The 21,358-nt window shown below is 34.1% G+C and overlaps 1 protein-coding gene across 1 annotated transcript; it reads left to right on the plus strand.

Annotated features, from left to right (window-relative positions):
* The first annotated feature begins 778 nt into the window (after positions 1–778).
* LOC125058634 (UDP-glucose 6-dehydrogenase) lies at positions 779–14,170 on the plus strand. The gene is made up of 2 exons (XM_047662753.1): positions 779–2,409; positions 12,763–14,170. The coding sequence occupies exon 1, from the start codon at positions 969–971 to the stop codon at positions 2,406–2,408; it is 1,440 nt and encodes a 479-aa protein (XP_047518709.1). The 5' UTR covers positions 779–968; the 3' UTR covers position 2,409; positions 12,763–14,170.
* The last annotated feature ends 7,188 nt before the right edge of the window (positions 14,171–21,358 follow it).

Genomic DNA, 21,358 nt, shown 5'->3' on the forward strand with positions numbered 1-21,358 from the left:
ACATTGTATCTACGTTTTTGGTTGAAATTACGTGAATCAAATGTCCTGGAATTTGGCACCATAATTTTTCACAGAAATTTAAACCCAATGAAGCCTAACCGTATACCGTACGGGAAGTTTAAAATGGCGCCAAATGAATCGTTTAGTGTCGAAAAAGAAAGCCAAACCTATGGTCAAATCCCGGGGCAGCATTGTCTGTCAACTGTCAAAAAAATCAACAACCGTTTTGTCAATAGAGTTGTTAGAATGTGTTTCGATTATTCGGAAGTTCATGTCTCTCGCATAAAAAATGTGATAACGTTAAAAAGTCCTGCCCTAAATAAGGTTATTATTTGTTGACTTAAAAAAAAAGTTTTTACCATTTAACAAAATATATATCATATATTATCCAATATACCTTGGTGCAACAACACAACCAGTTTATCTAAGTTTAATGACTATCACAATACTATTACTTAAAATAAATCGTGTCTTAGTTCCACGCAATATGCATCCTAATGAGTCAGTCAAAACTCAGGTGGATATGACTCATTAAAGTTGTATTGACCATAATTACTGTATTAAAATTGTTTGAATTGTTAAAATAAGTAACTTAGCACTAATCCGATTATATATAAAATTTATAATAATAGATTATGCGATATCTTAGTGATATCTTAATCATGGATTTAATATATGATATTTGTACAAAATAAACGTATGTTTTTACTTCCGCGCTCTAACAGTCGATAAAAAATGACTTATCGACAACTTATCAGCTTAACTGTCCATCACTAGTAAACCAGTTTAAAATGTCATTGACTTCGGTGGTAGGAGTTAGTCGTCTGCAATTTCCTAATGCATTTAAAATGAACTCGTAGCAAACACTGCCCCGTTATTCGCCTCGAGCTATCGAACAAATTTAACACTACATTAAGATTTAAATAGCATTAGATTTGTTATATCGTCGCGAGAGTTAACACGTAAAAATGGTGATTGAAAAAATTTGCTGCCTCGGCGCTGGCTACGTTGGAGGCCCAACTTGCAGTGTGATTGCGTGGAAATGTCCCGATATTAAAGTAACTGTATGTGACAAAAGTATTGAACGTATTAACCAGTGGAATTCTGACAAATTACCGATCTACGAGCCGGGTCTGGACGAAGTTGTCAAAGAGTGTAGAGGTAAAAACTTGTTCTTTTCTACTGATATTGCGAATAGCATCCAAGAGGCTGACTTGATATTTATTTCCGTGAATACGCCGACAAAAACCATAGGAAATGGCAAGGGTAGAGCCGCTGATTTGAAGTATATTGAGGGCGCGGCTCGAATGATAGCCGATTTAGCCACCAGTAACAAAATTGTGGTTGAAAAGAGTACGGTACCAGTAAAGGCAGCTGAGATTATTATGAAAATACTTCGTGCTAACACAAAACCTGGAGTAGAGTATCAAATTCTGTCTAACCCAGAGTTTCTTGCAGAAGGCACAGCTATTGTAGATTTAGTTGAATCGGAGAGGGTGCTAATTGGTGGTGAAGACACTCCGGAAGGTCAGAAAGCTGTTCAGGCACTTTGTTGGGTGTATGAACATTGGATCCCAGCCAAGAATATTCTAACTACAAACACATGGAGCTCTGAGCTATCAAAATTAGCGGCTAATGCATTTTTAGCTCAAAGAATATCTAGTATTAATTCTCTATCAGCTGTGTGTGAAGCAACTGGTGCTGATGTATCTGAAGTAGCAAGAGCAGTTGGCCGTGACTCAAGAATCGGTCCAAAGTTCCTAGAAGCATCTATCGGCTTTGGTGGTAGTTGTTTCCAAAAAGATATACTCAACTTAATATACTTATCAGAATGTTTAAACCTGCCGGAAGTTGCTGCTTATTGGCAGCAAGTTGTTAGCTTTAACGATTACCAGAAAAACCGTTTTACAAGAAAAGTTATTGAGTCACTTTTTAACACTGTCTCAGACAAGAAAATTGCTATTCTTGGGTTTTCATTCAAGAAAAATACAGGTGATACAAGAGAATCACCAGCTATTTGTGTATCAAAGACGTTGTTAGATGAGGGAGCTAAACTACATATCTACGATCCTAAGGTGGAAACCGACCAGATATACTATGAGTTGACACATCCTCAAGTAACAAATGAGCCAGAGGTAGTAAGGAAAAACATAGAGATACACAACTCGGCCTATTCAGCCGTAACTGGGGCTCATGCTCTAGTTCTATGTACTGAATGGGATGAATTCAAAGAATTAGACTTTAAGAAAATATACAATGTAATGATGAAGCCGGCCTACATTTTTGATGGACGGAAGATCTTAGATCATGAAGCATTAATAAACATTGGTTTCCATGTGCAAACAATTGGCAAGCGATTGTCAAGAACTGGCAGTATTAGGGCACAAGGCAGTCAGACATTACCTTAGAGTAAGTATTTTTATGTGTGTAACTAATATATGAAGTTAAGAACTAGATATTTACTAACTTAATTAGCAATGATTTTATAATTCAAACTTTTTTTACACAAGAAACATTTTAAATATTATCTATACTGTTACATATTATTATTAAATTTAAAAATAATTCTAAGAAAACATCTTAAGGGAGTAATAACTAATACTATAATTTTTATTCACAATTTTCATACAAATGTTTTAAATATTAATTAATATGTATATATGTATATGAGTGTAAACTTTATATAACATACTCGAGGGACCGTGTGTATGCAAAAAAAATCTGAGAAAAAGTTGATTTCAGACTAGTGTAAGTAATTCAATAAAAACTATTCTTTTGAACGCTATTGCATATAGTCTGTTATTTTCGTTTCACGTCTATTGCACCAGTTATTATGTTGTTTATTTTTTTAACTTATTTTATTAATTATTGAGTCATCTTCGTGGTAAAGCACGTGTATGCAATTCCAATTTGTAAACAAAAGAACGGATTTCTTCGAAAGTTTGGTACGTATTATGCAGATAGTCGAGTTTATTATGGGTTATAATGCGAGAAAAACGTACACATAGACCGGGAGATGGTGACACAAAATAGTGGGTCATTTGTACCAGTATGGCGGTTCTTCAGGGGTCTTATTACCCATAGAAAAAAGGGTGCGTGTACTTATGTACGCGCGTAAGAAGTTATACTTCTTTGGAATTATTAAAAATAGTTTTTGATTGCATGCAAATAATTAATTACAATTAATAATCAAAGACTGGAAAAGGAGTCATTATAGTCAATAAAGTTTAGTTTACATTTGAAAAATTTAATAAATATTTATTAATATTATTATTATTTTCTAATATTAATTAGTATTGATTTAAATATTCAATTTAAATCACTTCTGATTATAATTCAGACGCACATATAAAATTCGCACTTGTATAATGAAAACAAAATGAAAACACGTGTTTTAAATGTAGAAACTCAAAGCAACCCAACATGCGCCACTAACTTCATTCTGTTAATATTGCGTCACGGTGCGCGCGCATCGTATAATTTCACTCTCATAAATTTTTCATAACGCGCCTAAAGAAGTATAACTTCAAAAAAGAAAAGGATGGTCGGGCGGCCCAATCGCGTGGGCGTTAGTCGAACTCGTTAGATTAATTAGAGTGTCAAACGAGTTGTTCCACAAAAATTCTAGTATTTTCCGATAGTCCATAAAAATAAGAGGCGGCAGTGTCATGCCATATTTCTCCGGTGTGACTTACAGCCCGCCATACCGCTATTTTGTGTCACTATCTCCGTCTCACAGTTCCGCAGTTTTAACTAATTTCGGTAACTTAAAAATTACTTTTTACTATTGTTTGTGTTATTGACGGTGGGTGTAATGCATTGATATACAAAAAAACTCAAGATGCACACTCAACGTCAAAAAAACGTCCTCAAAAAATGAGCGCAACATTCTAAATTGTGCGGTCATTTCAAATAGTCTCGCCTCTAATAAGTGGAGTCGATGTTATTTGTGTTTTTTTTATAAATAAATTTATGTACTTTTGAACTTTGTTGTGTGTAGTTTTTGACAAATATATTTACGCTATATAAAGTGTAGGTCAGGAGGTAGCCAATTTAACATTTTTTTTTTAATTTAAAGAAAAAACTTTTTAACCGGATTTAAGTTATGTATTATTATAAAGTTATGTATTATTGTAATAACAACTTTAAACAATTCGCGTAAGGTTGATTTTGCAATAATATATGCTTGTAACATATACTGTTATAGACATACTGTTATAGAAAGGGACAGAAATAGTGTTTCGGGACACTTTCGAGCGTTACTTTTATTCGAGACTGTGCATCTTGGGTTTTTTGTAAATCAATGGTGTAATGCTATGTAGAGTGTATCATTGTATGGAAGCTAAACCAACCAAAATCCAGTGATTTGACGCTTTAGGGAGTTTATTATTTATTTATTTATTTATTCACACTTTGTTGCTTTATAATATTTTTTTTTTTACATAATTACATGTAAAGGAAAGGCAACTAGCGGCCTTATCGCTTTCGAGCGATCTCTTCCAGGCAACTACTAGTTAGTTTTTAGTATTAGTTTATCGTTAAATTGAGAAATGTTACATAGAGTTTATATTGTATACTGCAATTCGGTAAAAATACTGTTAATTTCGGAGTTATTTCAACTATATTATTATACTCTAGAAAACACTGTTTGTCCCTGTTCTCTTTTAATATAAAGCCTTTTTTATGTCTATTTAAAATAAACAGTGTAACTTCTAATAAATGTATATTTGTAAAGATTTGTTTTAATGTAAACAGTTTTTACATAAAGCTTTTAAAACAACACTTACTGATTACAATTATGTGCCCAGAAATTAAGATGAATTAATTTTCATAATTGGTTTAAATTTTCCAGAGAAAGTGAACTAAAATTGTAAAAATTACCATAAAAGCAGGTGTTAATTAAAATTAAGATTTCTGAATATTTGTCACACAATACTTCAACGTAACAATCAAATATATACAGTATTTTCTTAACCTACATAGTAATAATAAAAATTAATATACAGAAAATTGAAACAAATTTAAAAAGCTTGGTCCCAGTGTACCTTTAACGCTGGCAGCATTTCCTCGCTGTATTGCGATACTTATTCGTTAAGGAAAGCACCAGCTCTGGGGTCACCAGTACTATCTACCAGGCGCCAACTTAAATCTTTAAGCGCCTGTGCACTTGAGCCCCACGGCCCAAGAGTCTCTACTCCAAAGGGAACAAAATCGAAGTTAGAGCAAAGACTAGATAAGATCTTAATATGTATAAATTACGCGTTGTTTGTCCGCTATGGACTCCTAAACTACTTAACCAATTTCAATCAATTTTGCATACCGTGTGCAGTTTGATCTAACTTAAAAGACAGGATAGCTTAAATATCAATATAATTCTTCCGAACGTGTGTATGTCACTGAACTCCTTTTAAACGGCTGGACCGATTTGTATGATTTATTTTGTATGCGTTTGGGTGGAGCCCTGAATGGTTTAGATTCACAAATCAGCCTTTGTTTAATATCCTAATCGCTTGAAATATCATGCAGTACAACGTTAGTGGGGGCCGCTAGTAGAATAATATAATATTACTAGCTGGCCTGGCGAACATCGTACCGCCTAACAGTCGATTCTTTATTTGTTTAAAATACTTATTCTGCTATTCGAGACACCGGTCTAGCTAGTAAGATAAAAAAAAGAAAATTGATAAGACAAAAAATACATTATGTCAAAAAATAAAAGTTACCTTCCCGGAACCCCTCCACTAACACTTGAACTTTATGATATGGTATTAAAGTTCAAATCGACTTTTAAGTATTATTACGAATATTATGTATGGGAATATAGAAAAGTGTTGTTTTTAGACTTTTTCACTCAATTTTTTTAATTTTTCTCTCCGTTAGAACCAACCTCGTACTTCAAAGAATATTATAAAAAAAGAATTGGCCAAATCGGTCAAGCCGTTTTCATGTTATGTCGTGACAACGGAAAACGGGTTTCATTTTTATATATTTAGATTTTATAGATTAAATTAGATTTTGCGGCTTTGATATAACTACAAACGACCTAACAAAAACAATGATTTCACTGTTATGTTCGTTTATGCAATGAATTATAATATTCATGACATTGTTAACGCTTTCTTGATTTCAATTTCATTACGCCAAGTCCCGTAAGTTTTTTTTTAATTTTTTTTTATGGCTCTGGCACGATTTGTGCATTAGCCAGCGTATAGGATGTTTTTATAATTCGTGCTTGTCTTTAGAAATTCGACCGTGTCCTCCATGTACGGTTTAGGCACTCGCCCGGTACCGAACAACCCTCCCAAAGGCCGAAAACAAATTTAAATTAAATTAAAACTTGCCCTCGAACCGGGAATCGAACCCGGTACCCCTCACCTAGCTGCCACTTAATAAGACCGCTAGACTATGAGGCCCCCAAAATATTCGTAAGTTTTTATAAGTCGTAAATTATGTTTTATAGTGTTGCAAGCTCCTACAGAATCTTTTTCCCTTCAAATATCGATGAAAACACCTAAATTTGGTTTAACAAAGTCAAAAGTCATTTATTCATAGGCAGCGCAATGTACACTTATGAACGTCAAAAATTCACATTGCTTAATGCTTCCAATTTTACATTTACTGCCAGTTATCAAGGGCGTAGAACGGGAGAGAAGAACGGCAATAAACTCTCCGCCACTCTTTTAAATCGCCAAGTTTTTTGTTTTACACGTTTGTAAGGAGCTGCAAATATTACACCATGTGTCACATGACATCTTAAGTATTAAATAATAATAACATAAATTAAAAACAAAGATTTGTCCTATATCAGCAGGAGGCATGGTGAAATAGGAGCACGTACTTACATTCTCGTCTGAACAACACGCAAATACATAGTCGAAATTAACATACGTTAATTTCAAATATGCATCGAAAATACATTCAAGGAGTATAAAATTAGATTTTGGAGTATTTTAAGTTTTTTGATATTTCAGTTAAAACCACGCTTTAAGTTTATATTTGGTTTAGTTTGATTCGAGGCTTAATATAAATTGTGTAGCGCTGCGCATTAAAAAAAAGTACCCCTTAAATGAACGCTCAACCAATCCCCCCAGAAATCATCAATCTCCTTAAATTTAGGGTTAAAACCCCCGAGTTGGCATCATCGCTTTATAAAGGAGTGACTCCATACGTGTCTGATAAACTTATTTGATATCATTTGATTTTAATGAAAATAATAGACCCACTAATTTATGATGTTCACAGATAACAAACAAAGATGAAACAGACCATAGCAGGTCTATATCTATGGTAGTGTTATAAAGTGAGATTGTAGGGCGTAATGTCTAAATTTAACTGATAATTCTTTTACCAATATATTATTTTTATTAATTGACCAATCATAAAAAAATGCCTACATATGTCTGCTTATCTATTCGCGGTAAACTCAAAAGCTTCACTGATTCATGAGAATGATTTGGGTATATATTTTTCCAAGGTTTACAGGTCACGACGAACGCATGCGGTGAACATATGTTGTAATGTTGAGATATGTAAAAACAAAAGACTGTTCACATGCATCCGGCTGGCGGCTTCCGTTTACTATAAACATAAATATATATATATTATTTTTTATGTAATAGGAGGCAAACGGGCAGGAGGCTCACCTGATGTTAAGCGATACCGCCGCCCATGGACACTCACAATGCCAGAAGGCTCGCAAGTGCGTTGCCGGCCTTTCAAGAATTCGTACGCTCTTTTCTTGAAGGACCCTAAGTCGAATTGGTTCGGAAATACTTCAGTGGGCAGCTGGTTGCACATAGTGGTGGTGCGCGGCAAAAACTGCCTTAAACGCTCAGTTGTGGAACGACGGACGTAGAGGTGATACGGATGGTATTTTGTATTTTGCCTTGACGTCCGATGATGAAACTCAGCTGCAGGTATTACACCGAAAAACTCCGAAAATATATTTACCAATTCGACTTAGGGTCCTTCAAGAAAGAAGCAAACCAATTCTTGAAAGGCCGGTAACGCACTTGCGAGTCTTCTGGTAGTGTGTGCCCATGGGTGTCGGTATTATTAAACATCAGATGAGCTGCCAATTTGCCTCCTGTAACATTTAAAAAAATCAGTCGCTCTACAACCTTTTTAGGTCTGGGCCTCAGATTTATGTAGCTGTTTTATGATCATTTGTCAAACTAATAGACAAGTAGGTGATCAGCCTCCTGTGCCTGACACAAGCCGTCGTCTTTGGGTCTAAGCTATATATTATATACTTAATAGTGTGTGATAATTGGGAACTTTTAATATTTGTTTTCAACACACAAATATATATTTACAATATTGTTAACCCTGTACGAGGAAATGTTTTAATTTTCTATTTATAAATTTTTAATTATTATTATTACTAAGAGTGGGAAAATATAATTATTTTTATGACACACTAGCGATCCCAGCTTCGGTAATAAAATCATATAATCCTTGAACACATAAATCCATGGTTATAAATTTATAAAGCATCGAAATTATTCGGCTTTGGTTGGTTTAGCTTGTCTTCCATACAATAACACACTCTACATAGCATAACACCCACCCTCAATAACGAAAATTAAATATTAAAAAGTACTTTATTGTCCTAACCGGTAATAAACTCGATTGTCTGCATCACGCGTACGAGACTTTCTAAGAAATGCGTTCTATTGTTTACAAATTGGGATTGCTTGCACGTGTTTTATCAAGAAAATGCCTAAAATACAACATAATTACTGCTGCAAAAGATGTCAGACGAAAATAACAGGCTATACGCAATAGCGTTCAAATAAGAATTGTTTTCATGTAATTACTAACACTAGACTAAACTAAACTTTTTCTAATACAGATGATTCTTCTTTCCATTTAAATACAACTCTTTGTAACGTCAAAATATGCAGTCCATTGAGTGTCGGTTTATTTCGTGCCAGTGCTAAACTATTTTAATTTTTTTTTTTTTAAATAAATTATTTATCATTATGCACCGATTTCCGTGTATCTTAATTATCAAATCGTGCAATTATTCATTTCATCAGTCGTGACGCCTCAAGGCAATCCAGGGACCTTCACACAGCGTTTTTCTTAAAATTGTACGTGATTTAATGGCATTTCACACGTATCGCGTTCGACACAAGCCGTCGATTTTTTGGGTCCGGTTTCCTGACGTTTCCTTCACCGTTCGAGCGATTAGTAAATGAAAGTCTTTGGGTGCATACAAATTTAGTTTTCTACTTTCTACTACTATTAAGGCATCTTGACTCAATACAAACGTATATGTACCAAATATTGACAGTTGACAGTATCTATAAAGTATTTGTAGTCTAAATACTACTTGCCTTCTCCATCTACACGACACTGGCGAAATACCTTGTGCCCAGTTGGCACAAATAAAAGCCATATAAAAAAAAATACTAATTGAATTATTTATTAATGGAGCGCTTCTAAAGTTTTCCGTCTAAAATCCAGCGTTATATTATTACAATAGTTCAGGATATAAAATCTGTAAAAAAAAAGTTCGGTGGTGGTTGTTGTAGATATGTTGTAATATATGTTAAATGAAACTATTTGTATGAAGCTGGGTGTCAACATCGTTTAAAACTTGAGGTTATAACTAACATAAAATTAGGGGTAGTGGGGTTGCTACGCTAAAAAAAAAGGTACTTTTTTATTTAAGGGTTCTTTAATCTAAGTGATACTTCTGTTAAGTATAAAGAATATAAGCGTGTCGACCTATTAGACATTATGTGAAACGAGTAATGAGTATAGTACAATTTATGAGTGTGTGAAAAAGAGTGCGATGATTGTTAACATTTCTAATTACTAACTAAAATATATATATATGTAACTTAAGTAATGTTAGGTTACATAACTCGCGTCTTTAAGTAATGTTCATGTCAAATAAAACGCGGGAAATCTGCCGCCATTTTACCGCCTTTTGTGAGTATGACATTACTCTGCGGTTTAATAGAAGAACATTGACAATAAAAACATGTCATGGCCATCTTGCGCGTTGCATCTAATTGTAAAAATAACCTTTGTCTATTTGCTATAATTCTGACATCAAAAATATCTATGCGATGGCGGTTATTTCTATAGTCTGCTTCGATACATAGACAACACAAATTTTTTTTAGCTGAGAAATATTACAGTATTTTGTGTTCCGGCCATACGGCTGGGACACTAAACATTCATCGGGCATACAAAAAATATTTGGCAATATATCCCGGCCTTAGGAGTATTGCATAGTCGTAATGCTGGCTGATGCTACCAGCCATACCCTTGCAGCTAAACATTTTCGTGAAAATATAGCACGTCTAGGAGCCCCTTTATAGAGCAGTGTTGTTCGGGCTTAAGCCACATTCCTGGTTCGAATCAAGGCACAGCAGCAAAGGCATCAATTTTCTTTCTATGCAGTTAGCACTTGCTCCTACGGTGAAGGATAACATCGTGAGGAAACCGGCGCGGCATCTCAAACCCAAAAACCGATGACGTGTGTCAGACAGAAGGCAGATCTTGTCTATGAAATAAAAAACATCAAAGTGACGTATGCAATTTTAGGCCATGACCGATTTAGGGTTGTAGCGCCACTGGATTATAAATTTCGTGGAATTTGAATTTTTCATTTAATTTACTGAATTTTATGATTTTTCCATGGAAGTTTTTGTTAGAGCAGTATTTGCTTAAGCCTCAAGACTGCACCTAAGTGATTTTCTTTCAAATAATGAAGGCAAACATCGTGTGGAAACCGCCACGTCTTAAAGCCAAAAACCGATGACATATGTCAAACAGAAAGTAAACATTGTCTATGAAATAAAAAGATCAAAGAAACGGATAGAGTCTTCGTGTAACGCCACTGTATAATTTTTTGGAATTTGAAATTATTTTTTAATGAATTTTAGGATTTTGTTTTCGTGGAACTTTTTGTTAGAGCAGTGCCTCATCCCTGGTGCGTTTAAATCACGGTTGTGCATCAATTTTCTTTCTATGCAGTTAGCACTTGCTCATTGGCATTTCAAACCCAAAAAACCGATGACATGTGACGGACAGGCCGACCTTTTTTTTTTATGGCTCGTGCACGATTTGTGCATTAGCCAGCGTCAAGTATAGGATTTTTTTATAATTCGTGCTTTTTGCCTTAGAAATTCGACCGTGTCCTCCATGTACGGATTAGGCACTCGCCCGGTACCGCACAACCCTCCCAAAGGCCGAGAACAAATTTAAATTAAATTAAAACTTGCCCTCGAACCGGGAATCGAACCCGGTACATCTCACTTAGCTGCCACTTAATAAGACCGCTAGGCTATGAGGCCCCTATAGGACGACCTTGTTTATGAAATAAATATGTTTGAAGTAACGGATAGAGTTTTGGCATTTTATTGCGCCAGTTGATTATAAATATTACGTGGAATTTTAATTTGTTGTGATCAGACATTAAATGCCGATATCTAAATTGTATTTTCAAATTTACAACTGTCGTAAAAATCGTGTTATGATTGTTATCAATTAATGTGTTTTAATGTTTCCTGTGATAGGTTATCAATATTTAGTACTGCGGATTCTTTGTAGTTCACACTAGTATAGTACGTATATAAATAAAAAGTGCGTGCGTACAAAGTACCTACACAAGTCTAATAATATGATGTGAATAAAAAACATTATTTTTAGGTAAATTAAAGATTATTTACAAGTAATTTTACTCTATAAAGCTTTTAAAGCCCTGTTTCGTGCCGATTACTTCATAACAAGTCGATATTTCGATTATCTATCTGCAGACATAGATTACAAACCCTTTTGACGAGTCTTATGGTAATCAAAACTAGATTAAGAGAATTATTCTTTAAATAGACCGATAGGCGTAATATTGAATATTTGATTACAGAGTCTTTATATCAACTATTACCCATGTTAAGTTTCATCAAGTTTTAAAAAATAAATAAAATATATCAATGGCCATCAACTTTTTTAGGTCTGGGCCTCAGATATCTGTATAGCTAATGATCATTTGTCAATCTAATAGGCAAGTTCATCAGTATGACACATGCCGTCGACTTTTTGGGTCTATGGCAAGCAGTTTTCCTTCACCGTTCTAGCGAATGTTTGCGCATATAGAAAGTCCATTGGTGCACAGCTGGGTCTCGAACCTACAACCTCAGAGATGAGTCGCACCCTGAAGCCACTAGGTCAACACTGTATTGCCGATATGAAATTTTAGATTGTCACTAGTTTCATATAGATTGAGTGTTTAGTCTTATCTTCATATGTGATTAAAATATTAGCTATTCACGGGTTTATATAATCTAAACAGACATTCTTTTAGAGGGTTAAGACCCATTTAGATGGATAGAGTTTCTCGTCTCAAAGGTACGATTATCGAAAGACTATAAAACATATTTATACAAATCTAAAACTAGATTTCCGAGGGAGGGAAAAAAGAAAATATGTTAGGAATTTAATGAATTTCATTGTGATTAAATTATCCAGTCTCGAAAATGAATACAAATTATATAAATTTAATTTATTTCTTCGATAATAAAAACTATTTCATAAATTCTCATTACGAAATTTTAATTTTAAAAATAGAATTTCTATAAGGTAATTCGCCCCTCTCACTCTCTCTAAATCGGTCTCAATCACCCTCTCCCTTTTCTTCGACAAAAACGCTGCACATCTTCGTGACGCTAATATTATTATTATTACGTTTCATCCGTAAAAAAATTACCTACGATATATTCATTATTAAAATATTCTTTGTTTCAGGTTGTGAACATCTGCGTACCTCTGAAATAATATTTCAACATTCAAGCTGACACGTTAATCTCTATGGTTCAATTTCGTCCGGTAAAACTTTGATAGTCTGTGCAGAAAGCGAACACATTTGGCGGCTATGCAAACTTATATTCTTTACCATGCATTTTATATTTACCAAAATATTATTCTTTTATTAGTATCACTATTGAAAATAATTACGCTGATTCAAACCTTAAACCTTCGTTCTCTTTACGCACACACTATTATGTCTATCTGTCAGTAACATCACCATAGTAAAATAGTCTTCAATTTTATGTTATCTGTTCCCAAGTCGAAATCTGTTGAATATATACTCTATTCAGGATAAAGACAACGCTAGGGTATTTGTCTATTGTTATGTAATATGTGTTCGTTCAGAAATTAATTATATAAACTTTCCAGTATACATGAATATGTCACAAATTAATTAGGCAAATAAAGCAATAATAAAGTTAATATTAGTGTAATGTTAAATTTTATTTACGATACATTAACCTCTGACGCAAACGGGGGTGTTATATCTTGACAGATTCATTTGTTTAAGACCTACGGGTCACCGTATTATTTTTCAGTGATACGTTATTAAATTTACTATACTTAACAAACATATATACAAAAGTTTGTTTCAAATGTATTTAAACACATCTTCATGGAATACATATTCATTTATTGTTAATAAAATGTATTATAATTAAGTATTATTTTAACTTGACCGGAATTTTTTTATTTAATTAAATAAATATTGGTCGATTTAAGCTTTAGTTTAAGACGCTTTTAAAAGGTGATTCAATATATACAGAGAATCAGCGAAAAGTTTATATACTATGATAACTATTAAATCATGCTATATGTCAAAGTCCAAATTTACTTTTCTTATTTGCATTTTGACAGACACTCAAGTAATGGCGGCTTTAGTTTTTTGACAATTCCATTAGCATTTTTTTTTATATTACTTTTTATTGAGCAAGACGAGGTGAATTAAAAAAAAAACTTGTCTCTAGCTTTACTTTGGTTGCTACTAATGCTTGATGATGAATCTTCTTCGAGATTATTATTTATTTTTCTCCATTTAACCTTACTTCAAAATGTATATTGACAAGTACGAAACGTATCAAAGAACGCGTTACAATTGTTTTACAATTTTTTTATATACATATACGAATGGCATTTTAAAAAAGTCAATATTCAACCTTGTATATCGAATGTATTTATGTTAATAATTATTTTACAGGTAATTGTTTGAATTACATTTGTATTTTTATTTGTCACGAATATATATTTAACAGGTCACAGATGCAACAATTTAGCTACAATTAGGGTATAATCAAGTTAAACAAATATTTTAAAGTATATTTTATTAAAAATTATATACAAAATACTTTGTTTTTTTCTTTCCTAATATCTGCTCTTTATCGCTACCATCCGGGTGTAAATTTCCGTGTCTAATCAGTTTCATTTCCATTACAAGTTTGTGATCTATGCCTGTCAATCTGAACTAATGTTTTGGCGGGAAACGGCCAAGGATTACCATAGTGTCATGTGCTTTTAAAAGTGCACAATGTAACATCAATCCAACATCTTTTGTTATGTACCTACCATAATCCCAATAGCAAAGACACATTTTTGCGACTTAAATATAATTTTTCTTCAGGCAAGTTAGTGATAAGGGGCCGTCTCCACAAGCGAGAGAATCGCGACGAGTCCGCGTTTTTATCGTCGGGTAATCTCCACGAACGAGCGATTATTCCGCCAGCGTATCGTCGCGATTCGTAACGGAATCACAGCGTATCCGCAACGACTCGTAACGGAATCGCCGCGTTTCTTTGACGACACGTTGTGCTCTTATTTTGTTCAGTGTTCATTTAGAGTTCAGTGGTGCAAGACGAGACCGAAATAAGTAGTGTCTAAATCAGTCAATAAAATAATTATTTATTATGGATGTATTGTTTTTATTGATGTATGGTCACGCACGTCGCGCGCTCTCTGCGAGAGCGCCACGTTCCGCGGCGAGTGCGCGACGTGCGCGCCACCAGTAGCGACAGGCTCGCAGCGATGTAATGACGTTTCGCGCGCACTCAACCACCCGTCGCATCGCCGCGTGAAGATCGTCGTGTGGAGACACGTTCTATGAGATTGTATAGAAATGCGTGGCAGAACGATTGTATCGTCGCGATTCTCTCGCTTGTGGAGAAGGCCCCTAGTATCAGCATCCATTTGCGCGCATATAGAACGCAGTTGCTACATCTAAATTAGTTTAAAATTACGTGCAATTTAATATTTCACCTTAGAAGAGATTTAACACCTCTAGTACTTAATACTGGAGATAAAATGTTTTTAAGATAAACAATTTTATAAGAATTACATGAATATTTTAGCCCCATTTAGACACAGATTAGGCTATAGAGACCATGAATGGTATTTTAAGATTCAGGGTAGTAATGATAGATGTCAGAAAAACATCGATATTGACATCGAAGTCACAATCGAAAGCCCACCATCAATGATTTTTTATTAATTGATTGTTTTTTTAGCATGAAAAATCGATTTTACTTAAAAAAATAATCAATTTTTTCCTAATTTTTGAATTAATTTCAAAATAAACACCCTAAATATTTTATTTTTCATGGTTTTATAAACTAAAAATAAACAATAGAAATTATAAAAACAAATTAGCGTTTAAGAATAATCAAATTATCGAGTATATCAATACATCTTCAAAGCATCGGATTCAATGTATCGCATTGTAAACATCGATGTATATCGAATATCCCTAATAGTTGGAGGTGGCAGATGAAAAATCGTTTATGTCGAAATGAATTCAAAAATTAGGAAAAAATCGATTTATTATTTATTATGCTGAATGTCACAACCCTAGAGCAAGCAAGAAGAACTGACAAGAAACTCAGCGCCACTCTTTTTAATTATCAAATCGCCTACGAAAGGAATAATAAAACACAATTACAAATTGCTATTTCTTTATTAAAAATTACACAAACAACGTCTCCGTCGAAAATATTCTCAAAAATAACTGTAAATATACACATGATAAACATAATTTAGGCTGCCACTATCACAACATATATACTGGCGATACTTTTGTAATTAATAATATATATTTCATAAAAAAATTATCCAACAGCCTTGGATCTAGGCAAGCCGGCAAATGAATATTAAACTGTATTACTTGGAATTGCAGTCCGGTCCTTATAGCATACTCTGGAGCCCTAGGTCTTACGAAATGAAGAGGAATTAAAAAAAAAAGACGAAAGTTCCGGAGCTGTCATACATCAAGTAACCCGATTCATGCAACTCTAATAATTTATACGTCGGAGCAATGGCGCTACTGTCAACTGTCATTGTCACAGAGATCATAATTTGACAATGACAATTGATAGTTGACGCCATTGCTCCAACATATAGATTATAAATAAAAACCATTCACAATACTCGTTTGTGTCTTTCACACAAATTGTGCGTACGCTGTGATGAAAAGAGACAAGTATACATTAGGCAAAAACCTTTTAACAATTTTGTTTTAGTGTCGATGTTGTGTGTTATATCAAATACAAAAATATCGCCAATACGTTTCACTTAAAATAATAAATGCGTTTTGTGTGACCGATGAGTATTAAAAAAGTATTTACAAATAATAATGCAATAACCAATTTCATCGCAGCTCAACTGCGGACTAGAAAGGCGTTTATACACGAACGGTTTTGTCGCGTTTTTATTCGATAGACATGCACGATTTTGGCGGATTAATTGTATGAGAATTTTTTGTGTCTAATTGCCCTCTATCGTCATAGCGCGAACTACGACTTCCGTACGTTAGAAATGTATTTTGACATGAGTCAGAATTTTTGCTAACTCTCGTTCCTGAATAGATCCGTATTGTAAAACGTCAATCAAACTTAAATCTAGTTTCAAGAGCCAAGTCATTGTTTTGTATTAATTTTGACTTATTTGACAGCGCCCAAGACGAGACTGACTTGAGATACAAATTATAATATGGACCTTGAGCGTCTTTCATTTAAAAACGTTAATATAAAAGAAAAACAATTAAATTTTTATAATTCAGTTTTCCACAAGTTTTAAGAAACAGAATAATATTGTTAAGAAACGCCACGACGAAACCGCCCGTGCACAATCAGCCAAAAACCAATGAAAAGCCGTTGATATGTCCACAAATAATTCTAAATAAATACATAATCTACAGATTACAAGCTGCACCGTTCCAAACCTATATATACTTATATACACTTGCTACAGATGGGTAACTTGTCCAATTGCGCCAACTAAATATGACAGCTGACATTTGACACTTGACGTAACAAACCTCCAATGGAGGCCATTACCGCGTCCCTAAGCCAGGGACGCGGCGCGCGCGCAGGCGGCGCCTTCTACATTCTGACAGATGACACTTGACAATGTGTTTGGAGTCAAATATCAATCGACGATACATTATCGCGTCCCTAAGCCATGTAAAAAGCGCCTTCTACGTTCTGTATTGCCAATTTTAGTCAAATTTAGCGAAAAACCCTTAAAAATAATACTAGTCTTGATATTTGAGATCACTTTTAAATTATCTTGAAAAGCTGATTAACTACTATGTGAGGGAAATACCACGATTCAGAGCCGAAACTTAGTGATAAGTATGAGTCCTGTATGTCAAGTTGACAAATGACTGTAATATAATACAGTAATCATAATACGAAATAAAAACTTTGCGAATGAAAATGACGCAAACAAGAATTATATTTACTCTTAGGGAGCGTTCAAGTATTACGTAACGAATTTTGGGAGGGGGGGGGGGGGCATTTTGTAAAACGTAACGATGCGGGGCGGGGATTGAATTACACGCTATTGTTAATATTATTTTCGACTTACACCACATAATAGTAAATAAAGAGTCACTAGGTGGTCAAGAAACGTTTTACTATACTTGGGTACTGAAAAACGTTACGGCGAGTTACATGGGGGAGGGGGGGTCAATAATCTCCAAAATTGCGTTACGTAATACTTGAACGCTCCCTTGTACACATACTCTATAATAGAGTTATTATGTTCCTAAAACGCTACCATTAAGTCTGCCAAACTTTGACAGATGACAAATGTCAATTTGTTTAGTTTTTTACCGATTTATACTTAATAATTATCTCGACAAAAATGTAACAGCATTTTTGTCGAAATTATTATCAAATACATAAAAGACAGTCATAAAAATGTATTTATCATAAAGTGAATTGTCAAGTGCCAGCGCCGCGTTACCCATCTGTAGCTAAGATGCTAACTCTGATTCTAGATTCTTGTTTAGCTTCATATAAAACCTTAAGTGAGCTTCTACCCATAGCTTCGCAAGCATTTTTAAGATCATAGACAAATAGTGACGCCTTCATAATAATATTTGAGTTTATATAAAAACCATTATGGATCGACTTAAACCTTCATCAAGAAGTGAACTATACGAAAATCCATTAGTCTTTGTTTATCGCGTTCATAGACAAACATATAGTTTATGAATCTGTTGTATAGTAATACAGTTTAATAACACAAATGTTTTTTTATAAAAAAAATACTGTCTAATATCCATATCTATAGTCTGTGATATAACTAGATGACGTCATAATTAATAGAACCATCAAATATGACGTCATATGCACGACTCACCATACAAGGGTCAGCTGGTATTTTTCATGAATTTTCTGTGGATTTATGAACATCAGAATTAGCATATTAGCGTATTAAATTTCGATACAATGTTACCCTCATTAATTTTGAATTAATAATTTCTACGTATACATTCGTTGGCAACCCTACCTTCTAAAGTTGCCATATAATATAAATACGTCAACATACTGCGTAATAAAATAAAAAATTCTACACATTTCCATTTCTTTCACGTTTGGAGGCCATTTTTGATCACAACACAATGCTGTCAAACGCACGATTTGACAGTTCTTGCACATTAATTGTTGCATAGAGATAATTTGTCACAAGTTCTTTAAAATAACGTTAGTAATTGTTACGAATCGTATATTATTTATTAGACTAAATTTCTGGTCATATTTTTGAAAGATAGCAGCATTCTAACAGTGAAAGAATTTTGAAATCATTCCAGTAATTAATAGTTTCTAGCGACCTCTACAATCCACCGGTCAAACATGCGATGACGTCACACATTAAAACGCGCTAGCGAAGTGTTTTCAATTGAGCATATATAGAACTTCTCGAACTGTGCAAGTCAGGAATCAGGTAAGAATAAAGAACAGCCTTCAACTGGGAAAGCGTGAACCTTTACTACAGACTTCACTCCAGTAAGCTTTTGTCCTGCTTTTCAGGCGATAGAGCACTCTGGGACGTCCGAATGCGAGGTCCGAGTCTCGTAGGAGACGCCCATGCGCTAATCACCAGAAAAGCCCGAGCTGAGCTGACATGACCATGTCAAGAGCGTGATAAAAAACTTAATGTACTGACGTACACGCGTTAGAAGTTATACTTCTTTATAACAAGATAAAAAATCACGTTTGTAGAAAAAACGACACCAGAAATAGAAAAAAACTAAAATGATGACTATAGCTAACTTCAGGGTGTCGGTTTTTTGTGACGGTGTTGCGCAAAATTTACTAACACGCCAAAAAAGGTATAACTTTGAAAAGGCAGGTCGATGGTTAGACTAGTAGAGGATTCGCCTTTTCGGTTGGAGAAAGAACACCAATTTCTCTCTTTAATATTTAATTATATATTTTAACCTATTTCGTTTGATAATACGAACAATTCAGTCATTCGTATGGTAATACCTTTCCTTAATCAAACAGCGTAACAACCCTTGGTCCCAGATTTGTGTATCGTGATAATTTTTTTATAGGCAAGTAGATGATCAGCTTTCTATGCCTTTCTCTATCGAATTTTTGAGTCTCCTACCGATGTGTTCCTTCATACAAACAAGTGTTAAATGCGCACAATATTGTCAACAAAAGAACGACTCGTAGCAATTACCATTCGTATATTGGAACTGGAACGCCTTAAAGGCCTTACAAAAATGGCCTCCAAAACGTCAAATTACATTCATTATAAATACTAGAACTACAGCACCTACCTAGCGTAAGACCTAACGACGACTAACATATTCACAATTCTAGACCTAAAGATAATATACATAAGACTTGTTATGGCATAACTTGAACTAAGTTTCTTGTATTCGTAATTTTGTGAGCATAGACAAAATTACGAACCCAAAAAATTATCAATTAAATAACAATAAACGATTATCGAACAAAAAATACCGTTTTTTTAAATTCAAGCAAATAAAAAAAAACTTTTTGTACGCGGAAGCTCGCTGATAAAAAAAAATGGCACGTTACCTTGTTCAATTCCGTGTAAATATTTCGTAAAAAAAATCTAAAATTGTTCACATTGGTACACAAACATGTTTATGTGATAAGAGTTCAAACATATAGTAATAAAATTACCACCAATTCCTGCTAAGATTATTCACCAATATTATTCTCCAAAACAGCTTTAAGAAAAACCAATAAATTATACTACACTCTGATTTTTCATTACGTAGAACGAGGGATTTTCTGACAGCTATTAAAAAAATATATTAAAAAGTGTGCGTGTACTTATGTACGCGCGTAAGAAGTTACACTTCTTTAGCATTATTAAAAATAGTTTTTGATTGCATGCAAATAATTTAATAAATTAAATAATCAAAGACTGGAAAAGGAGTCATTATAGTCAATAAAGTTCAGTTTACATTTGAAAAATTAAATAAATATTTATTATTAATCTCTTACAAGTGTAACATAAATTCTATTATAATTCGAATGTTGTTTTTGAATTATGTCCAATGCCGTAGCATCTTCCGTGGGCAATTTCATTCTGTTAATTTTGTGTCACGGTGCGCGAGCATCGTTAAATTTCACTCTCATCAATTTTTCATAACGCGCCTAAAGAAGTATAACTTCAAAAAGATAGTTCTAAATGCTACGCTGAGATGGCGCTTGATCGTAAGGGTTTACCTTTTCGTTTTTGCTTGCCACAGATAAAAACTTGGTGGTTACGCGAATGTTCTGTTCTCCTCTATTTTGTTATTATTACGACGACCCTGGCTTTTTCTTTGGACTGACCTTCGCGTGCACCCTGGACATTTGCTTGCCGTTACGATTGACTACCTGTTTTTTGGACTTCGATCTCATGATGAGTTTACCATCATCCGTGAGAAGATTACGGTTCTTGGTCTGTGACAGACCTGAAAAACGAGCTACGAAAACGCAATGCAAGACTTGTTGGAAAGAAAGCGACGCTCGTCCATAGGTATGTAATGTTTAATGTTAAAAGAACTTTATTTCTCATTACAAAAATTATTTTTTATTTACATGAGAAATTTAATATTAAGTATATACGAACGAGATACACGTCGCCATCAGCTAGCCCAATTTTAGTCTAATGGGCTCATTCTGATGTGTATCTTTAATGCCCTTTTGAACTGATTATGTAGTCCCATTAAAAAAAATATTGGTTGTTTGTAAAGTAGGTTTACGATCGAGATGTTTACGTGATAACG

The sequence above is a fragment of the Pieris napi genome, chromosome 18 (genome assembly GCF_905475465.1).
Source record: "Pieris napi chromosome 18, ilPieNapi1.2, whole genome shotgun sequence".
In the NCBI taxonomy this organism is placed as follows: domain Eukaryota; kingdom Metazoa; phylum Arthropoda; class Insecta; order Lepidoptera; family Pieridae; genus Pieris; species Pieris napi.

What these genes read in the sequence shown, in the direction of transcription:
- LOC125058634 (XM_047662753.1), top strand. Translation starts at nt 969, where the DNA reads ATGGTGATTGAAAAAATTTGCTGCCTCGGCGCTGGCTACGTTGGAGGC.